General features: G+C 37.8%; 3 protein-coding genes and 1 non-coding gene across 6 annotated transcripts; all 4 read right to left on the bottom strand.

Moving 5' to 3' along the window:
• Positions 1–14: 14 nt before the first annotated feature.
• On the bottom strand, positions 15–5,171 carry LOC113762295. 2 transcript variants are annotated; one of them, XM_027305679.1, is made up of 3 exons: positions 4,907–5,171; positions 1,762–3,446; positions 15–1,104 (listed from the first exon to the last, which is right to left on the bottom strand). In XM_027305679.1, the coding sequence occupies exon 2, from the start codon at positions 3,411–3,413 to the stop codon at positions 1,830–1,832; it is 1,584 nt and encodes a 527-aa protein (XP_027161480.1). In that variant the 5' UTR covers positions 3,414–3,446; positions 4,907–5,171; the 3' UTR covers positions 15–1,104; positions 1,762–1,829. The 2 variants fall into 2 exon arrangements, with proteins under 2 accessions (XP_027161480.1, XP_027161479.1); XM_027305678.1 differs by having other exon boundaries at positions 1,765–3,446.
• A 2,500-nt stretch (positions 5,172–7,671) lies between these two features.
• LOC113764067 (thioredoxin M3, chloroplastic) lies at positions 7,672–11,609 on the bottom strand. 2 transcript variants are annotated; one of them, XM_027308112.1, is made up of 2 exons: positions 10,970–11,609; positions 7,672–8,308 (listed from the first exon to the last, which is right to left on the bottom strand). In XM_027308112.1, exons 1-2 carry the CDS (start codon positions 11,178–11,180, stop codon positions 7,989–7,991), a joined length of 531 nt encoding a protein of 176 aa, XP_027163913.1. In that variant the 5' UTR covers positions 11,181–11,609; the 3' UTR covers positions 7,672–7,988. The 2 variants fall into 2 exon arrangements, with proteins under 2 accessions (XP_027163913.1, XP_027163914.1); XM_027308113.1 differs by lacking the exon at positions 10,970–11,609 and adding an exon at positions 8,416–8,849.
• A 16-nt stretch (positions 11,610–11,625) lies between these two features.
• TRNAR-UCU lies at positions 11,626–11,698 on the bottom strand. Its single transcript has one exon. It is a non-coding gene; the product is annotated as a tRNA-Arg (tRNA).
• A 315-nt stretch (positions 11,699–12,013) lies between these two features.
• On the bottom strand, positions 12,014–17,211 carry LOC113762278 (methylcrotonoyl-CoA carboxylase beta chain, mitochondrial). The gene is made up of 10 exons (XM_027305661.1): positions 16,740–17,211; positions 16,521–16,640; positions 15,624–16,058; positions 15,319–15,409; positions 14,923–15,155; positions 14,654–14,818; positions 13,799–13,873; positions 13,372–13,503; positions 12,757–12,813; positions 12,014–12,684 (listed from the first exon to the last, which is right to left on the bottom strand). The coding sequence occupies exons 1-10, from the start codon at positions 16,971–16,973 to the stop codon at positions 12,481–12,483; spliced, it is 1,746 nt and encodes a 581-aa protein (XP_027161462.1). The 5' UTR covers positions 16,974–17,211; the 3' UTR covers positions 12,014–12,480.
• Between the last annotated feature and the right edge of the window lie 1,423 nt (positions 17,212–18,634).

Genomic DNA, 18,634 nt, shown 5'->3' with positions numbered 1-18,634 from the left:
ATTACAGACTGCCATTTTGATAAAGCTCCAAAAATCCGATAGAATAAAACAGGATGTTCAGCAAAGAGTCCATGCTTCATCCAGAATTGAACAGGACAAGTGAGACGATCACATCTATCTACAGCAACTAATAAAAATGTATAATTATGCATGTGACCAATCACTTATTCATGATCCAGGCTTCATTGATGAATAAACAAAGAAAAAACCATAATACAACCAGCCAACACACCAAACATGGGAAAAGGCAGGCAGATGCAAAAAGGAACAAAGGCTGAAGGAGGGGGCTTAATGAAGAATAACCAAAGCACTACGAACTGCTCCACTCAATGCTCACTGAAACTGCCTCAACTAACTTCTCAAGGGCCAGCATGTACCGGTATATCAGTGGATACTCAAGAAACGACACATTCTTGGCAAAACCAGTACACATATATCTCCACATGATCAGCAAAAGCACATAATGCTACAAAATATGCAGCAACTGCATATCCTGATGACAGATGACTGGCTGTTCTCCAGTATACATGGCCTAGACATGAACCAGATTATAAGATTTCCAAGTGCATGTGGCAGTTCACCTGGTATACAGCTGGAAAGGAAAAAGTTCGTTGTAGCCATTGTTTCAAAGCCAAAACTATCAGCCTCAGATCTCTATCCAGCACCTCCCTGTATACTGGCCCCACCGGGACAGACCTAGAAGTGGAAACTCAAAATTGGAGACTGATTCTGAGAGCTGCACCACTTAACCAGACTTTATAGCCGTTCTAGCACTTCTCCAATATTTGGCTGAAGAGAAACAGATAGAGATCTAGACAAAAATCCTTGCATCTTTTACTTATCTGACATGAATGCTGAAGGTTCACTTAAAAGAGTGTCCTTTTCAACACAACCTGCAAGGATAAGTTACTGGCTTCTTCCTTTTCCTACACTCAGATTGGACTATTAAGATGAAAGAATGCAAATCTTCATTGGATTTTAACCATTGCAACAGAATTTTGATTGTGGAATTATCAACAACGTCAACGGGAAAGCAGTTGCATCTCAAACATTTGCTTACTGGAGCTATCTCCAGGAACAGGACCTCTTCAAAAGCAACATTATCTGAAAGCAGAGTGCTTTGATTAGGAATTCAAACACACAATCCAATGATTTAAGCAAGCAAACGGAGGAAAATCAATGACACTTACAGGAACCAAAATATCATTGTGACCCAGTAATTCATTGATCACATTCAGAAGATGGAGGTAACTTTAGTTCAAAGTTTTGAAGGAATAAAACTGGTACATCAACAAATTTCTAAGAAATGAACATTTAAAAACTCAAAATCCAAAAGCTCAACTAACTAAATAGATTTAGAACAGATAGTATAGGGCACTAGCTTTTACAAGAAGAAGCAAAATTTATCAAAGACAACAATGGTCCAACTTAGAGTTCCAGGCTTTATGAACAAAGTGAATAAAATAATAATTTTCTATTTCTTAGTTGTGCACGCTGTGAAGTGTACAAAATGTCTACACCCCCCCCCCCCACCAAAAAAAAAAGGGAATGAAAATCAAAATTAAGAGTTGCATATTTAGTTGATACAGGAAAATGTGAAGTTTTTAAACTAATCGATCTCAGGCCTGAGAATCACATCAAACAATTTGGAATATTCTATGAATGCCAAGTCCATTAGAAAATAACACCGCTTCCTCCCTCTTTCTATTTTATGCAGCGCAGTAAGAATGGAAAAAAAAAAAGATATTGCCAAATGCATACCACCTTAGGCGTGAATTATAGTTAAATAAATGACAGCAAAACATCAACTGCAGGAAGGCAGAACCATTTTAGCCACCAATAGCAACCAGAAACTTTCTTTTGCTTACTGGTTCCTCTTGCAGCACAACTACATCTTTCACCTTCTCTAGAAGCTCCCCCAGCTCACTCACACCAAAGTTCTGATATTCCAGTTGTCTCTTGTATCTTTGCTCATATATTGCCTCAAAACAACCCAGGAAAACCCTACAAGAATAGCTCACAAGAATTTCTTGAAGCTCATATTTGAATTTTTCAAGGCTTTGATTATTCATTTGAGAATGAGCTGCCATTCCTGAACTGCACTTATCTCCTGTCCTTTCATCTTGTTCTATGACAACCCTTTCCTCTTCTGAACACTCATCTGAAGATCCAGCTACAGCTACTACATCAGCATTATCCTCCTGAGCACCTTTTCCGTTTCTTTCCTTCTTTGCCAAAACCACCGGAGGTGCACATTGTCCACCTCTTGAGTTACGGAGACAGACAAGTTTCTTTTGCCCTTTCCCCTCAATAACAAGTGTATCAGCCATTTTCTTGAGAAGATTCACAAGCTTGCACGACCCATACTGTGAAACATAAAGAGGCCTTCCATAAATCTTTTGGTATTCTGCAGGAACACGAGGAAGAGGTAAACAGCCTCCAGACAATTGAAGCAACTTCACCAACTGTCCCTTTAAACCATTTAAATCTCCAGGCTGTACCCAAACCAAGTCATTTTGGTTACAAGGAGCAAGATTTCCAGCCAAAACTTCATTGAAACCAGATGGCAGACTGTGTGACCTCAATGTTGTGGGAAAACCAGGAATGGAAATTGAATTACTGTTATATTCACCTAAAGACTGTGATACCATTGAGAAATCCCAAGTATTATAAAACCTTTGTGAAATTCCTCTATATACTATAGCTTCTTCTTCATTTTGACAATCTGCATTGTCATTTCTATGACATCCCACCAGAAATGCAGCAACATCTGCGGGATTCCCACGAGGAGGAGTAAAAGTCTTAGCAGAAGGCAAAAACCCTTCCCCTCGAGCAACACTAGGCCAGTCCCAAACAAAGCTACCTGCATTAGATAGAGCAGACGAAACACCTACCCCAGAAGGAATGACAAGAATCACTGTGTAGCCACGTTGCCCAAGAATGTGAAGTGCAGGAGCAAAGTCAACATCTCCTGAGATCAACATGATGGAAGACGGTGGAGGGTTATCAAGAGCAAAAAGAAACATGTCAACTAAGATGGCTTTGTCTGCTGCATCCTTCCTCCCGTTAGGGACATCTGTGAGTTTTACACCAGTTCTCTGGCACCCTTCCCTTAACCTCCTGGGAAAGGCATTAAAATCTCCATATGCAGAGAACAGTGTCACAGCTCCCCTAATTACAGGATGGACTCGCAGCGCCATTCTTATGTTGATAGCTACATCTTCCGGGCGTACATCACTAGGAACGGGACAGTTCTCAATATCCCAAAGTATGGCCACAGGACCCTGGGATGAGTTCCGGCTTTGCTGCAGAGGAAGCTGTGGCGCGCTCGTGTATGCATTTGCCACTAATTTCCCAGTTTGCTCTAAGGATTCTGAAGATATTACCATGGTAGACGTACTTGGATTTTCCATCACTCAATCATGAATTATGAGGTTCACAGAACCCTGCAACAGGTTAAGAAAATGATGAGGAGAAGCGTTAGTGCTCAAAGTCAGAATTCAAGCACTAAAGCAATAAGTAAACACAAAAAAATACGCATGTAAATAGTTTATACAAATCTCCTTGAGAATACTGTATACTTTGATCGACAGAAGCAGTGGAATGATGCCAACTTCAATATAAACCCCTAAATTCCCTCTTAATTGGCTAAAAAGGATAACAGGAATGTTGACAAGTAGTGAAAAGTTGTCCATATAAAGAGATAGACAGCAAGCCCATCTATTCACCCAAAGCTCCAATTCCTCATAGGCACTTCAATAATTCTAGAAAATTAACAATTGCACTAAGAAATTGCTCCATCTCCCCCTTTCCCCCAGAAAATATATCCCAAACTTGGAAGACACCCAAGTACCTCAACGTCCAGAGGCTCTGGGTAGACTGGAACAGACTAATCATAACGTTTTGTATGCCTCTGCTTTGTAAGGGCCTGCTTTGTAAAGCCCTTAACTAGAAAAGAATGCAGTTTAAATTGGTAGGAAGAAGAAGAATATTTATAGCAATACAGCTTCCAGATTGACAAAATTATGCCAAGTACGCGTACCTCAATCAGCATTATTTATCTCAAATACATCTTCAGAATCAATGCCATTGTAGTTCAAACAAAAGATATTCACCATGTTATTATCCATAAAGATAAACTCTCTGTTTAAAAACTAAAATACTCCAACTCCCACCTATACCTGCCTCCTTATGTCGACCAATTGTGTAAATACTAATACATTTCTTTGATCTCTGACGCATGAAATTGCCAGACACCAATCTTTCAAGGAGACAAATTCAGCGTGTCCATCCATAAAGCACTTAATTGCAATGTAATTGCTTTACAGGATTTCTGCAGTTAATTACCCAACATCAAGCAAATTTCTCCAACGCGTTTCATTGGAAATAAAGTTCATATCCAGGAAAACCATTTTTTTTTTAGTCAAAAATCATCAAGAAACAACTTTGAGACAAGCGCTGAAACTAGAAACCAACAGCAGATCAAAAAATAATTGGATTCTAAATCAGAGCAATCTAATTCAGTAAAAGACGAAAGATTCCACACACACAATTTGCATCCCCCCTTTCTTTAAATAATTCCAATCAATTATCTTTTTCTTTAAGAAATTTCAAACAATTATCCAGTCTATAAATGCATTCAGGCCCAAAAATAAAAAATTATAAAGTAAAGAAACTGTTGGCCTGAGAAAACTGAAGAATGAAAGAAACGATCAAGAAACAAATAAGCATCAAGAAAGTCACTTTTCTGCTCTTGAACAAAAAATTAAGCACAAAAAGAAAAAGATAACTTCATTGCGCTTATCCATTAAACAAAAAAAAAAACACACAAATAAGGATTGCAACATATAAAGTCTCCCGAATTCAAACCCTAAATTCATCTAAAAGGGAGGAAAATAGAGATAACCTGGATGATGAAGAAAAGTCGTTGAATTTGATTAGTGACAACTGAGGATTTCCCGAAGTAGCAGGAAAGGTTGAAGAAAGGAAGATCCTGATTTTACTTCTTAAGTTACTACTTCAACTGAACAACTGTAGAGCCAACCGATCACACTCTGGAGAAGTATTACAATAACTTTAATGGGCTTCTTCCTCCTTTTGCCCCGAGCCCAAGCAAACTAGATGAATAAGATGGTGCAAAGGGCTTTTACGCGGAAAAGCTTTTTTTTTTTTTATATGTCAGTCTTGCCAGACGCCGGCCGATTAAAATAATCTACGAACGGAAGTTTGTCCACCGACCTTGACATTTTTGGGAAACAATTAATGTGGAGTAGTACTTACGAATGTTATAGGGTTATTTTAGTCAAAAACTAAAGACTTAATTGCAAGTTGTCCCATGCAATGTGGGATGAGTTTTTTTTTTTTTTTTTTTTTTTTTTTTTTTTTTCGACACAATAGAATTCTTATAACTTAAACTAACCTATTTTAGGAGGAGGGGGAGGGGACTCGATGTGAGTAGAAACTCCATCGAAACTGGTCAATGAAGATCGTCATATATTGTGACAAATTTTGTAGGAGGCAAAGTTCGAACCCCTGACCTCCTGCACCACCAAGTCTAAGAAGGCTTGGGATGACCAGGCGTGCAATGGGGGATGAGTGGCGAAGTGCTCGTGTAATACAAGAGCAACTCCAATAGTGGTTTCAGTACAATAGTGGTTTCTAATTGACATACCTTGCAGATTTTTTAAATTGGATTGGAGTTTAATTCGCATTAATGTGATATTTATAGAGGTGTTAGTGGTTTTAATTGTAGTTTTAGTCGGACGAGAGGTAGATGGAGGTTAGATCGAGTCTTTCGAGTAGGGGCTATTGAATAACACCGACACTTTACATATATTTTCCTTTTTCACAAATATTTCCACTATCACAAAAAATGAAAATTACACATTCATAAGAGGGATTTCGCTTTTATTTTTATTTCTTTTTTCTTAATAATAATTCTTTTTAATGTTCAAATATATATTGGTATTTATTTATTAAACATATTCAAATAGCATAAATTATCATAAGCAACTAAAAATGATCCAGTAAAAATAGTTTTGTAGTAATTTCTATAATTATTTACATCTACATTGTATCATCATTTCCCGAACACTAAAAAATTCTTTGTAGACAAAATATAGGAACATAGCTTCTTGAGGACAAAACTATCAAAGTGTTATGTACATGAGAGCATGATGACTGTCATTTCACACCTCATTAGAGCTGGCAATTTGTCCCAAGTCCCAATGGGCTACCCATGCCCAAAGGAACTTTGGGCGGGATGGGTATTATAATTTGGTATTGGGTTTAAGTTGGGACACATCCCAACTATACCCATTAATGAATGGGAAAGGATGGGAAATACTTGGGTACCCATTGGGCTCAAATGGCAAGGGCTCCGTTTGGATTAGCTGTTTTTGGTAGGTGTTTTTGAAATATTTTATTGTAGCAGTGTATATGAAAAATTTTTACTATAAAATTTTTTTGAAATATTTGATATATTAATATGGATGGGATGTTTCTTGAGTTATTGTATATTACTGTAACATTGTATTTGAAAAACTTATTTTTTGAAAAAAAAGTCAATCCAAACGGAATCTTAGATTCAAAAATAATCTTTAACAATTTTTATAGTCATACCAGCGAATATAATCTAGTAGTCTTCCTAGTCATTATCCACAAGAATTTCCAGCATTTCAGTTAGTTTAGACCTGTCATCCTTGGACAATGATAAGGATAAATATTCAACATCCTAAGGATCTTGGCCATCTTGATATATGTTGGAATATGGCTGTATATCTATCTTTTCCTTTATTTTTTAATCAATTTTTGGTGGGAATCTTGAGTATAAAGCACTTGCATGTTTATTTAATAAAACTAAAAGAAATTTAATAAATCAAAAATATTAAAATTATATTAAAAAAAAATGAATTAAAGGAAAAAAAATATGTAGAAAATGGATTTGGGTATTGGGCGGGATCAATCTAAACCCATCCCAAAATGATCCCGCCCAAATTAGTCCCAAAACACATATGGGTAAGGTTGGGCCCAAACCCATATGACTCGGTTCCATCTCAAACCCAAGCAAATCCCGCCCATCCCGCCCATTTTGCCACCTCTACACCTCATATACACAAAAATTTAACCTACATGTTTGATCAGTTGATTACAGGAGACATTTTGTGGGTTTTTAGATTATAAAGGTAATTTGCTACTTCACCCATATTATAGGGGCCAACTTGTAATTAATCTAAAACTAAATAATCTAATTATAATAGGCAATCTATTATTTATTATTATTTCTTTGGCCTTTTCACTAAATAAACTACGCACCACTTTCTGGTTCTTTTCCGGGGCAGAGCGACGGCACATCAAGTTGCACACCGGGTAACTTCTTCGGTTTTATCTTGCCAAAAAAAAAAAAGAAGAAAAAGAAAAAAGCAGCATGTGCTCTGATGATTCACTCAACAACTGGAGTTTGTCCTTTTCTCCTTCCTCTTTAATATCCAAAGACAGCATTGGCAAGGTATTCTCGATACATTGTCAAGAAACCTATACATGTGTGACACATGTATAAGACTGTTTTCCTTTATCATATTCAGAACTTTCAGCTAACCTTCCGTGCAAACTATCCAGTTTGGCAGCCATAAAGAATCTCAATCCATCTATATATTTATAGAAAACAAAACAAAAAGAAATGATGTGCACAAAACTTTCCCACAAATGAATCGCATCAAGGGAACATACTAAAAAGCAAGTTCATAATCTTGATGACTAACATTACACGTATTCCTGTATTTCTTGAAAAGGCTGGACAAAAAAAAAAGAAAAAAGAAAAAAGGCAGTCCTCTGACTGCCAGCGTTCCCCAGGAAACTGAGAACCAAATCTACCAATAATTTACAGATCCTTTGGAGAGAGTAAATCAATAAAACAAAAGATGCTGAGCCAATGGTACATAAAATTTGACCAATAATCCTGGAAGCTTTGAACATGACTACATCTACAACTATGTAGATAGGACCCTTTCAATTGCAGCCACATAGAACTCCTTGGGCATGGTACCGATGACAGATTCACGTTTCTCACCATTCTTAAACAACAAGACCACTGGTACAGCCTTAATCTCATAGTCCTCAGCAATTTCCAAGTCATCATCCGCATTGAGCACAAAGCATTTCAATCTGCCAGAATAGTCCATTGCAATCTCATCAATCACCCGGTGCACCATCCGACAAGGCCCGCACCAACTGGCATAGAACTCAACAAGAACTGGTACATCACTGTTTAAGATCAGTTTGTCCCACGACTTACCAGTGACCACCATAGCTGCAAGTTACAAAAGAAAAGAGCAAGTTTAAGCATCCATTTCTATATTTACATGACAACCGTCCAACAATCGTAGAATGCGTATTGAAGGCCAACAATAAATCAACCTTGGAATTGCATTCTTATAGGTAAAGGTCATGAACAACCAACTATTTCCCACACAGGCGTGCCATACCTCTGAAGTGAGTACATGACAGGAAGCATGACCTATTCTAAAAAGCAAAAGAACCAAAACTGTTCAACACAGCTTACAATTCATTTGTTAGTTGCCATTCCATTAACAACTGCATATCATTTCCTAGTACTGAGACCTTTCGAAGGTCCAACAGTCATCTCGACGGCCTCCTGTAGGGAAGAAATGCATATTTAGGTCTTTAACTTTGCTGGATGTTAAAAAATTGCATTCTTACCCAATATCTTCAATTCAGATCAGGAGAAGAGCTATTTCATAATACCCAGCCTTTTAAACATGTTCAGTTTTAAATCTGCATAATTAACTATCTATACTTCTTTGGAGTCCTAGAATACAATTTCATAAGTTGCCAAAACAACCACATACCAGAAATTGGAAGGCCTGGTTTTCTTTGCTTATCTACTTATTTTCAGATACCTGAACAAGGCATACATAAGAGATGGGGAAATCCCAGTCAGAACTAAAGGATTTGACATCCACAAAAACACACTGCTCTAGTGGAGCTAATGAATTGGCTAAGCCATACAAAATTCTCTTTTATCAAAGCAAAATTTGAGTTACATAAAATCATTTACAAAAAAAGGTAAAATGCATTTACCCCCTCAAAATGTGTTTCCAACTAGCTTTACACCCATAAAGTAAGCTAGAGTCACAAGGAAGACACTGGCATACACAGCTGCAGAAATTATGCAAAAAACCTTATTGGTAGTATGATTGCTGAATGGTGGGAAAGAGGCTGTTTCACATACAACACCTATTGGTATGGACTAACTTTAAAATGAGAAAAGGAAGGTGCAAGGAAGAATTGATTGAACACAGAATTACAACCTTTCAATAAAGAGGTTGAGACAAAGGAGTTAGAGGTATTGGGTTCAAAACCCCCTTCCCCCTCTGTTTCTTAAATTCCACCCTTCCCCAGGTAAAATAAATAGAATAAAAACTTCCCAAGAAAAACATAGAACTACAATACTTTGTATAAAGCGGTTAAGATCCTCAACCCCCTTACCCAGCCCACTATTGAGCCTCACTGACGTATTTTTGCCATGTGTCCCGATTTGTCACCTAAGCATTAAGTGATTTTGCATTTTTGCTCTTTCTATAAATTAGACATCCCAATGCTCTTTTCTATTCCAGAGTTTGAAACAAAGAACTTTTCTTCAAGGGAACTGAATCTACTTTGTATTCTATGACACCAAAATCAGATTAAAAAATAATAGATTTAAAACAACGAGAATGAAGAATGAAGTATACCCAACATATTGAGATCGTGAAATTAATGGGCGAGGACAAATACTTCCAACAAAAATTACTTTGATCTCAATCTTTTCAAATGGGTGAAGGCTTTAAGAACTCCATGAAATCTTGGGGGAGGTAGGGAACAGATCTGATTTCTAATTTCTCGGAATATGCTCCTTTTTTCTGTGTTTTATCAAATTTTTGCTTTATTTTTTTTTCTGAAAAGATGGAATCTTTTATGACGTTGCGAAGAAAGGAGACTTACGTGAACAATGAAACTAAGCAAAAGCACGAGTCTTATTCATTTCAGCATCTTGCAAAAGTTGCTTCTGTGATGGAGTTGCAGGCGATAGGAGGTATGATCTCACGTGAGGTTTAGATGATAAATTTGGATATGTGGCAAAAAAATGTCTGTGAGGCTCAATAGGGAGGCTGGGTAAGGGGGCTGAGGATCCTAACCGTGTATAAAGAAGATTTGAAATACATGGCCAGAGTTGTTTGCAAGGTTTTCCTGAGCCCAGCATGAAGTAACAATAAATTCGTAGAGATTTGGAACATGGCCACGTAAAGGCATTCTGGATGATATCAACCAGGCTTATATTGTATAATAAATGGATGCGATGTATTGATTTGCCCGTGATGAACATTGAAAAATGATGCTATAACTAATAACTTCGCGTATTAGCAACAAGAAGGTCCAAAACTTGACAAGCAAAAGCAAATTTTGCTGTTACAGGTCCATTTTGCAGTCTAAATCGAAACTTTGAAACTACTGAAGATCCTACTGATTAGTGGATGGGTAGCACGGACATGAAAATGAATCTATCTGTCTCAGAATTAGGGATCAGGCATAGTAATTACAAATGGTCTATAGATTACTTTGAATTCAAACTGCCCATTTCCCTCTCTTCTCTTCGTTTTCATCAGTCTCCTGCTAATTAAATCCCAAAACCAAACCATAAAGTATAAGAAAGGGTATTCAGATAGATCCACACCAGGGAAAAAATTTGATCAGCTATTCACTAACAACCCTTCATGCCCATCTGCTAAAGGAAGTATAAAAACTATTCAAGAAGTCCTTCCATCCAATCAATTACTCCACTGAACTCCCCCAACCCCACCCAAAAAAGTGGGGGAGGAACGGTCCCAGAAGCCAAAATGATATGATAACTAATACTAGTATCGTAGGCGTACTACGTAGAGCATCAAAATGAGGGATTTGGGAGCCTTACCTTTGGGGTCACGGAGACAGAGAATCGTGAAAGGCGAAGGGGATTGTGGAAGCCTATAGCCCTTTTGGTGGGAAAATGAGAACCGAGTTGGGTGATTGAGCAGCCGTAGAGTCTGCGGTCTCAGTGAAGAAAAGCCGCAGTCTTGGAGAACCGGAGGGTAAAGGGACGAGAACGTCGCAGTTGAATGGCAGCCAGCACATGTCCAAGCCATACTTTTGTATGATTCCAATTATTCTGCTTTTGAGCAGATGCAAAAGCTTTGAAGGAAATTAGAACTAGAAGAGTGGAAATGAATGATGCAGCGGTAGCAGAGAAACAGGGTGATGCTGCCGAGGGAAAAGAATCAGGCTCAGGCTCAGGCTTAGCATGTATAGGTAAATCACGTGGGTAAATGGGGTAGTATTTAGGGGATTTTCAGGTGTTGTAGTTGGGGACAGAAGATTGTCCTCCAATTAGTTGAATGGCTCTGTGTCCGCGGCGGAGGAGAATAAACACACAGACGGACAATAATGAGATCACCGACCGAAACGAGATGGGTCGTAGAGAGCTTTATGCAGCAGATGAGAATTTCCCATTTTGTTTACATTTATCATTTCTCCAATCCTTTACGGGGAAAGGATGAGACAATTTACTCCATATATCGTTTGGCACAAACACAAGCCCGGTGGGATTCGAACCCACAGTCGCCTGATTAGAAGTCAGACACTTTATCCATTAGGCCACGGGCGCGTTTCCAGGAGCTTTTCACTTTTTTTTTGGGGCGGGGGGAACTACCACGTGGATGCTGTTCAGTGACACTCCAGTGTCGTTTGAACTAACTGGATTGGAATACAGGAATTTCAGACACCACCTTGTGATTGTACCAGAAATTTACTTATATACCAAAAAAAGACAACACCTTCGGATACGGATCAAAATATAAGCAAAGGTCCTTGAGATGACACATGAGGTTTCAAATACAAAAGGCCAGCTTTAAACCAGAGATGAAGCAAGCATTCCCATGTGCACACTGTTTGGCTCAATTCTTTTTTTTTTTTTTTTTTGATAGTTGATACTGTCATCACCGTCCCAGATCATCTGGACTTGTTCTGATCAAGAAGATGAATGGATCATTAGTCTTTCAACAAATGCAGATAACACACACACACTACCTAAGGCTATTCCACAGCCCAACCCAAAAAGCATGCTGACTTTCAGACCACACTGAGGACCTTAAGTAATACACACACACCACTCACAATCGATGTGGGATAGAAGGATCATTAGTCGCATATAGGCATATTGACAGTCCGGATTCCGCCAAACGGACACTCAGAAAGCTCATTTTTTGGCAAATTGTCAAAAGATTCATCCATCTCAAGTAATCTTGCATCCTGTCCGGTATGGTTTATGCAGGTTCAGAGCTCTAAACCAGCATCCTTGGAGGTAAAAACGTCCTCTCCTGGGATAGCATGTTCTTTTTATTTTCTTTTTCTTTTTTTTTTTTTTTGGGAAAAACAAGAGCCTTAATTTTACATTCTAAATACACCATATTTGGTATTTTCTCGGCCACGGTTCATGGAGGCAGAGAGACAAAGGCCTACGACTTTTCTTGTGTCAGCTGGATCAATAATCCCATCATCCCAAAGTCTAGCAGTTGAATAGTAAGCACTGCCTTCTCTTTCATACGCCTCCACAACATCAGCCTTGAACTTTTCCTCTTCCTCCTTTGTCCACTGTAATACATAAAACATGCCAGTAGGTACTCTGGGAAAAATCATTGCAAGATTTCGAAACCACATTCCTACCTGAACCCCAGCTTTTTTCTTGTTGGCCTTTTCTATCTGCGTCAGAACCCCAGCAGCCTAAAAAACAACACAAAAAAAAAATTAGAAATGGAGCAATGTTATCTTGGTTTTAAGAAGGAAATTCACCATTGTGATGCCAAGGAAGAAGAACATTATGCAATAAAATTGAGAAACAAAAACCAAGGAGCACTGAAATTACACAGTCTCCCAATTTTCAACTGAAATCAACTACTTATAGCAAGCATGAGAAAAAGGAGTTTGTGTTTTTCCTAGGAGTGGTCAAATTGGGGATCCAATTCATGATATCTGAGTTTATGGCAACGATTTGCGTACCTTTAGGTTATAATTCAGATTGAACTATACTACACCCACCCACCCCCCCGCCCCAAAAAAAAAACACGCACACACACAGAGCACAGGTGGGCACACACAAAAACATACTAGACCTACAAAAAATTCCGCAGGTTGAAAACAACTTGAGAAGGTTGAGTTTAGAAGGCTACTGGAGAGATGAAACGAGTCACATCAACAGTTGAAATACAAAAAACACAACTCTCTTTATAAATAAAGTTCTTAAAGAACCTGTAATATTGCAGCATATTGGAAGGAAACTACCTGAGCACCTCCCATCACAGATATTCTAGCATTTGGCCAGAAGAACATGAAGTTAGGGTTATATGCTCGTCCACACATAGCATAGTTTCCAGCTCCAAAGCTTCCACCCACAACAACAGTGATTTTGGGAACCTACATGACATACAATTCCAAGATGAGAGAGTAGAATATATCATTTCTTTTCACACATTCCTTCTTTTTAGTAATGTAATTACCAAGGGGAAAAACTTCAAACACAACAATAACTGATCCTATTGAAGCAATTTAAAGAGGATTTTATGTTCAAAATCTATTATAGGAAATTGTTGTTTCAGAAACTCTTAATGCTGCAACACATTGAAAAGCATGTTAGGTCCTGGACTTTGAAATCAGAAAGCCAAGACACAATACGAAACTAAAAACTGTCACATAAGAATAAATGGCTAACCTTTGCACAAGAAACTGCCATCACCATTTTGGCACCAGATTTAGCTATACCATTTGCCTCAGATTTAGACCCAACCTGCAATATGAAATAGAAACAATTCTTATGTGCAAAAAGATCCATTACAGAAACTCCAGTAAGATATGTCCACACTTTAGATAGACAATGAAAGTCGACAAGGAATGCCATCCAAGATGTCAATGCCCAACAACCACCTAAATTTCCTAGAGTTAACTCCAGCCAAATACCAGACTTACAAATATCAGCTACAATTAGACATTAAGATTACTTGAAGCAAAATTGAGACTTTAAGGCTACACACTAGAGACAATGATTGAACTTTATGTCAGCCAGCATATCGTCAACTGCTTTCTCTTGCCACAAATATACTCTCCAAAATTATGCTGGGATACAAGGAAAGGTCCCCGAAAACAGGATGACAGGTTTCACAGGCAAAACAGAGAGAGTTGAAAGTAAAGGAACTGTGGGGAATTTCACAGAAGGGAGTTACAAGACTACCATAATAACTGCAAGCATTCAGTGGATAACTGAAGAAATAAACAAGCAATAGTTTCAATTTTACAACTCAAGGACTTGGAACATCACCTACCTTATCTAAAACTTAAGTGTAAACATTGAATTTGTGCAGTTGGACTTGTGAATTTTAACTTCTAGGTTCAAACTTGTGGTACCATCAAGAAACAGGCTTTTAATCCTACCGACTCTTTTTGTGGAACTGATTTGCTATACAACACAAGAATGCCTCGGTAGATATGATTCCTTTCCAAACTTCACTATTGGATTGAAAACACAATTTATGAGTACTTAAAACAGTATCACACATCAGTCCAGACATACCATGAATCCTGTAATATTCTGAAGGAAGACCAATGGAATGTTACGCTGAGTACACAATTCAATGAAATGGGCCCCCTTTAAGGCAGATTCATTGAATAATATACCATTGTTCCCAATTATTCCCACAGGCTGCCCATATATTCTTGCAAAACCTGTTACAAGTGTCTTTATAAACAATAGAGAATTATCAAACCACAAGATTTAAAAGAAAAAAAAAATCAACATTTCAAAATAAAGAATAATGAGTTTCAGGAAGAGAAAAGCCTCACAGGGCCATACAGTTTCTTGAATTCATCAAATTCGCTTCCATCACATATACGGGCAATAATAGATCGAATGTCTAAGGACTGCTTAAAGTCTGCTGGTGCAACGGACCGAAGTTCCTTTATATCATACAGTGGCTCTTTGTAATCAAATGTCCTGTGTTGAGATACATTATGGTTTCCAGCCATGTGCAAGTTTCTTACGATATTCCTTCCTATAGCAAGAGCATGCAGTTCGTCTGCAAAATAGATGCAGAATTCATATGACATCATGTATAATAGGAAGCAACAAGACTGGACACATTTTTTTGGAGCATAGAGGAATCCTGTAATTATTTAATGGCCAAATTACTTTTCTAAAAAACAAAAACAAGAAAGAGACCAGAAGCAGTGATTATTCACCTTGGGCAAAGTAGTCTGAAACGCCAGATGTCTTACAGTGTACAGTAGCACCTCCCAGGTCCTCCGCCGACACTTCCTCTCCAGTGGCAGCCTATAAAAATTTCTATTTTAGAAATAATACTAATCAATCTGTCTTTGTGCTAATAGAGACATACATAGTGCATGGATAAGATGCTAACTCATATAAATCTACATAAAACGGCATAAAAATTTTCAGTCAAGCTCCTCAATCTTCATTACCACTGCTTAACCAAATTAATCATCAAAGATCAAGAGGCATTACCCAACAAAGTCGTCTTACTAACCTTTACAAGAGGTGGTCCAGCCAGAAATATGGTACCATTTCCTTTAACCATTACACTTTCATCTGCCATTGCAGGAATATAGGCCCCACCAGCAGTGCAAGAACCCAACACCAAAGCGATCTGGGGAATACCTTCTGCAGACATCAAAGCTTGATTGTAGAATATCCTACCAAAGTTTTCCTTGTCAGGAAAAACCTCAGCCTGCTTCGGAAGGAAAGCACCTCCACTATCAACAAGATATATGCATGGTAGTTTACATTGTGAGGCAATTTCTTGTGCCCTGAGATGTTTCTTGACTGTGATGGGATAATAAGTTCCACCCTTCACAGTGGGGTCATTTGCCACAAACAAGCATAGTTTACCATGTACCGCACCAATTCCGGTAATTATCCCACCAGAAGGTAATGGCTCATCATACAATTCATGGCCAGCAAGCTGAAATTATTGAACATGACATCCAGGATGAAAGGTAAGAAAATATGTGAGAGAAACTATAACTTGCAATTTATTTTTCAAATGAACCTCCGAAGAGCGAGAAATGGAAACAAATCTCTAGATTGAAACTTTCAGCATTTCGAATATTTTGCAGGGCATAGGAAACAAAGCATTACATGCTAAGGAAACAATTTAAGGCCAGCAAGAAAAATAAGGACACCTCAGACTTTGCAACTATCTAATGAAAATATAGAACTTATTCTCAGCTCCTACATTCTTGTTTTTAATAGTAACATAAGATCAACGCTAATTCAACTTGTGTGACAGAGCATCATCAAATACAACCTCCAATTGGTAAACTCTGAACTACTCGAGCTAATTTAGCAGTATAATTACCGGTATTTCTCACAAGATCGAGAACACAGCATTCGCTCTAGTTTGTAACAAAATGGCTTTTTATACCTGAGAAAGCTCAAGAAACGAAGAACCAGGATCGATGAGGCGATCAATTCTGTCTCTAGGAAGAAGCTTATTTCTACTCTGGTTCCTCTTCACGGCTTCCGCTCCTCCTCCCTCCATAACCTGTAATCAATCATGACTAGCAAGTATTGAGTGAAACCCAAGGACAATATTGTTCAATCGACAAATCAACCCAACAGAAACAAAGTTGTTAGCTCGGACCCTCTGAATATTGGAGTGAAGTTGGGATATAATGCCTTCCATGACCTGGGAGTTCTTGAGGAATGATTCGGAGCTCCGATTAATGGTGTCGGGTAAGACCCCTAAGCAGCAGAAGCTCCGGGGGAAAATGTAGGTGCCCGGGTTGTTCAACTGCCGCTGAACTGGACTGCATCGCACCCCCAATAACGAACTAAATCTACCAGTACTAATTCGTCTGGCTAAGATTCCAGCCATTTTTTACTCTCGTGCTTTTACTCAGGCGGTGGCGGTGGCGGTGGGGCTGTGTCCCGGATTGGAGTTTCCACTTGTTATATTGCGGTTGGGGTTGTTCTATTATTGCTTGCAAGGATTGTCCACAATGTCATCAATACATATCCACTCTTCCAAGGATTTCTCTCCGCCGTGGTAGCATCACTCTTGAGATACAGTGCATTATTCAAAGATTTGCCCCATTTTTTTTTTAAATAAAATAAAATTTGCAGCTCTACCTTTCAATTCCCCTCCTTGTCTTTTTGTTTTTATGTTTTTGTTTGCTTTTGAATTGCTTCCAATTTCAAAAGGGTTTAAATAGGTAAAGTTTTCTTTTTTCTTCGCCTACAAATGTTAATGTTTGCGTTTCAATTGAAGATTATATGTAAAAGAATTGTTTTATTTTTTACCTAACTTCTGTTTATGTAAAAATATGATCAAACAATAATACAAAACAATTTTTTAAAAAACAATTATCAAATTAAATACACAATTTTCAGAAATTTAAAAAATCCTAAATAATTTACTAAAATCTTCTTTCAAAATGAACCTTGAAATCGAGCAATTGTTACCTACTTGCTAGGATTTCAACAACTTTAAATTATATGGAATGGGTGTCAATATTATGTTAGCATTTCATTGCACTCGCTTCCTTATTTTATTATTTTCTTTTATAAAAGGGTAATTATGTTCCTCCCCTGATCCTATTGTCACATTCAATTTTATAGTGACTATATTAACTTAATTTTACAATTACTTTGTCTAATAACATTATCTTTTTTTAATATATACATACATATATACATATATGTGCGCGCGCGTTCACGTGTGCATGTTTGTATTTACTATTTGTTATTGCATAATGTGCTTATGAAAGATAATAGTACTAATGCTGTTGCACAATGTATGTCAAGTAGTGATCTTTCATTATTTAGAGCTGTAAGATATAAGTTAGATGGCTTTAGTTATGAGCCTTTGTTTTATATATTGATTATTCAAATGGTCATGATCTGCTGATACTACAATATGTGGACATAATAAGAATAAATTAGGGGGAATGCCCGTGTATCGCACGGGTGTTTGGTGCTTGTGGGGAAAAAGGTTTTTTTGTTGAACAAACAATAGTATATTGTGAGAAGAAATAGTTATCAAATACTGAGAAGCAGTTACTATTGCAAAAAAAAATAGTCCATAAAGTAATCGAACGAAAACAGTAGTAATAGTCCATAAAGCAAAAATTGTTGAAAACAAAGAGAGTAATAGCTATAATCCTGGCACCATACAGTTCCTTATTTAGTGATAGTAATAGTAGTAGACTAATTTAGATACTTTAATAGGCAACCTTAAGTACTCAGCTGTGTTGCTTATTGGTGGTTCCATCATTTTGTTGTGCAGGTGTTGCACCACTGGTTCCTTCACTGGACTTTGTAGAAGATGAGGTGTCCAAATTGGTTGGGCCGACTCTTTTCCTTGTCTCCATTTCTGTCATTGCGACATATATTGCCGTTCCTTGAGAGATAAAGTCGGGTTTTTCTACTACTTCAGCTACGCTTATTGCACTGCCAGAATTCTAGGATGTTGATGTGGTTGCATAGTTGGTTGTGTACTTTGATATGACAGTGAGCTCTTCGGGAGTTGAGTTCCTA

Source organism: Coffea eugenioides, chromosome 2 (genome assembly GCF_003713205.1).
Source record: "Coffea eugenioides isolate CCC68of chromosome 2, Ceug_1.0, whole genome shotgun sequence".
Taxonomy (NCBI): Eukaryota; Viridiplantae; Streptophyta; class Magnoliopsida; order Gentianales; family Rubiaceae; genus Coffea; species Coffea eugenioides.
This window is presented reverse-complemented; position numbering and strand designations above follow the sequence as displayed.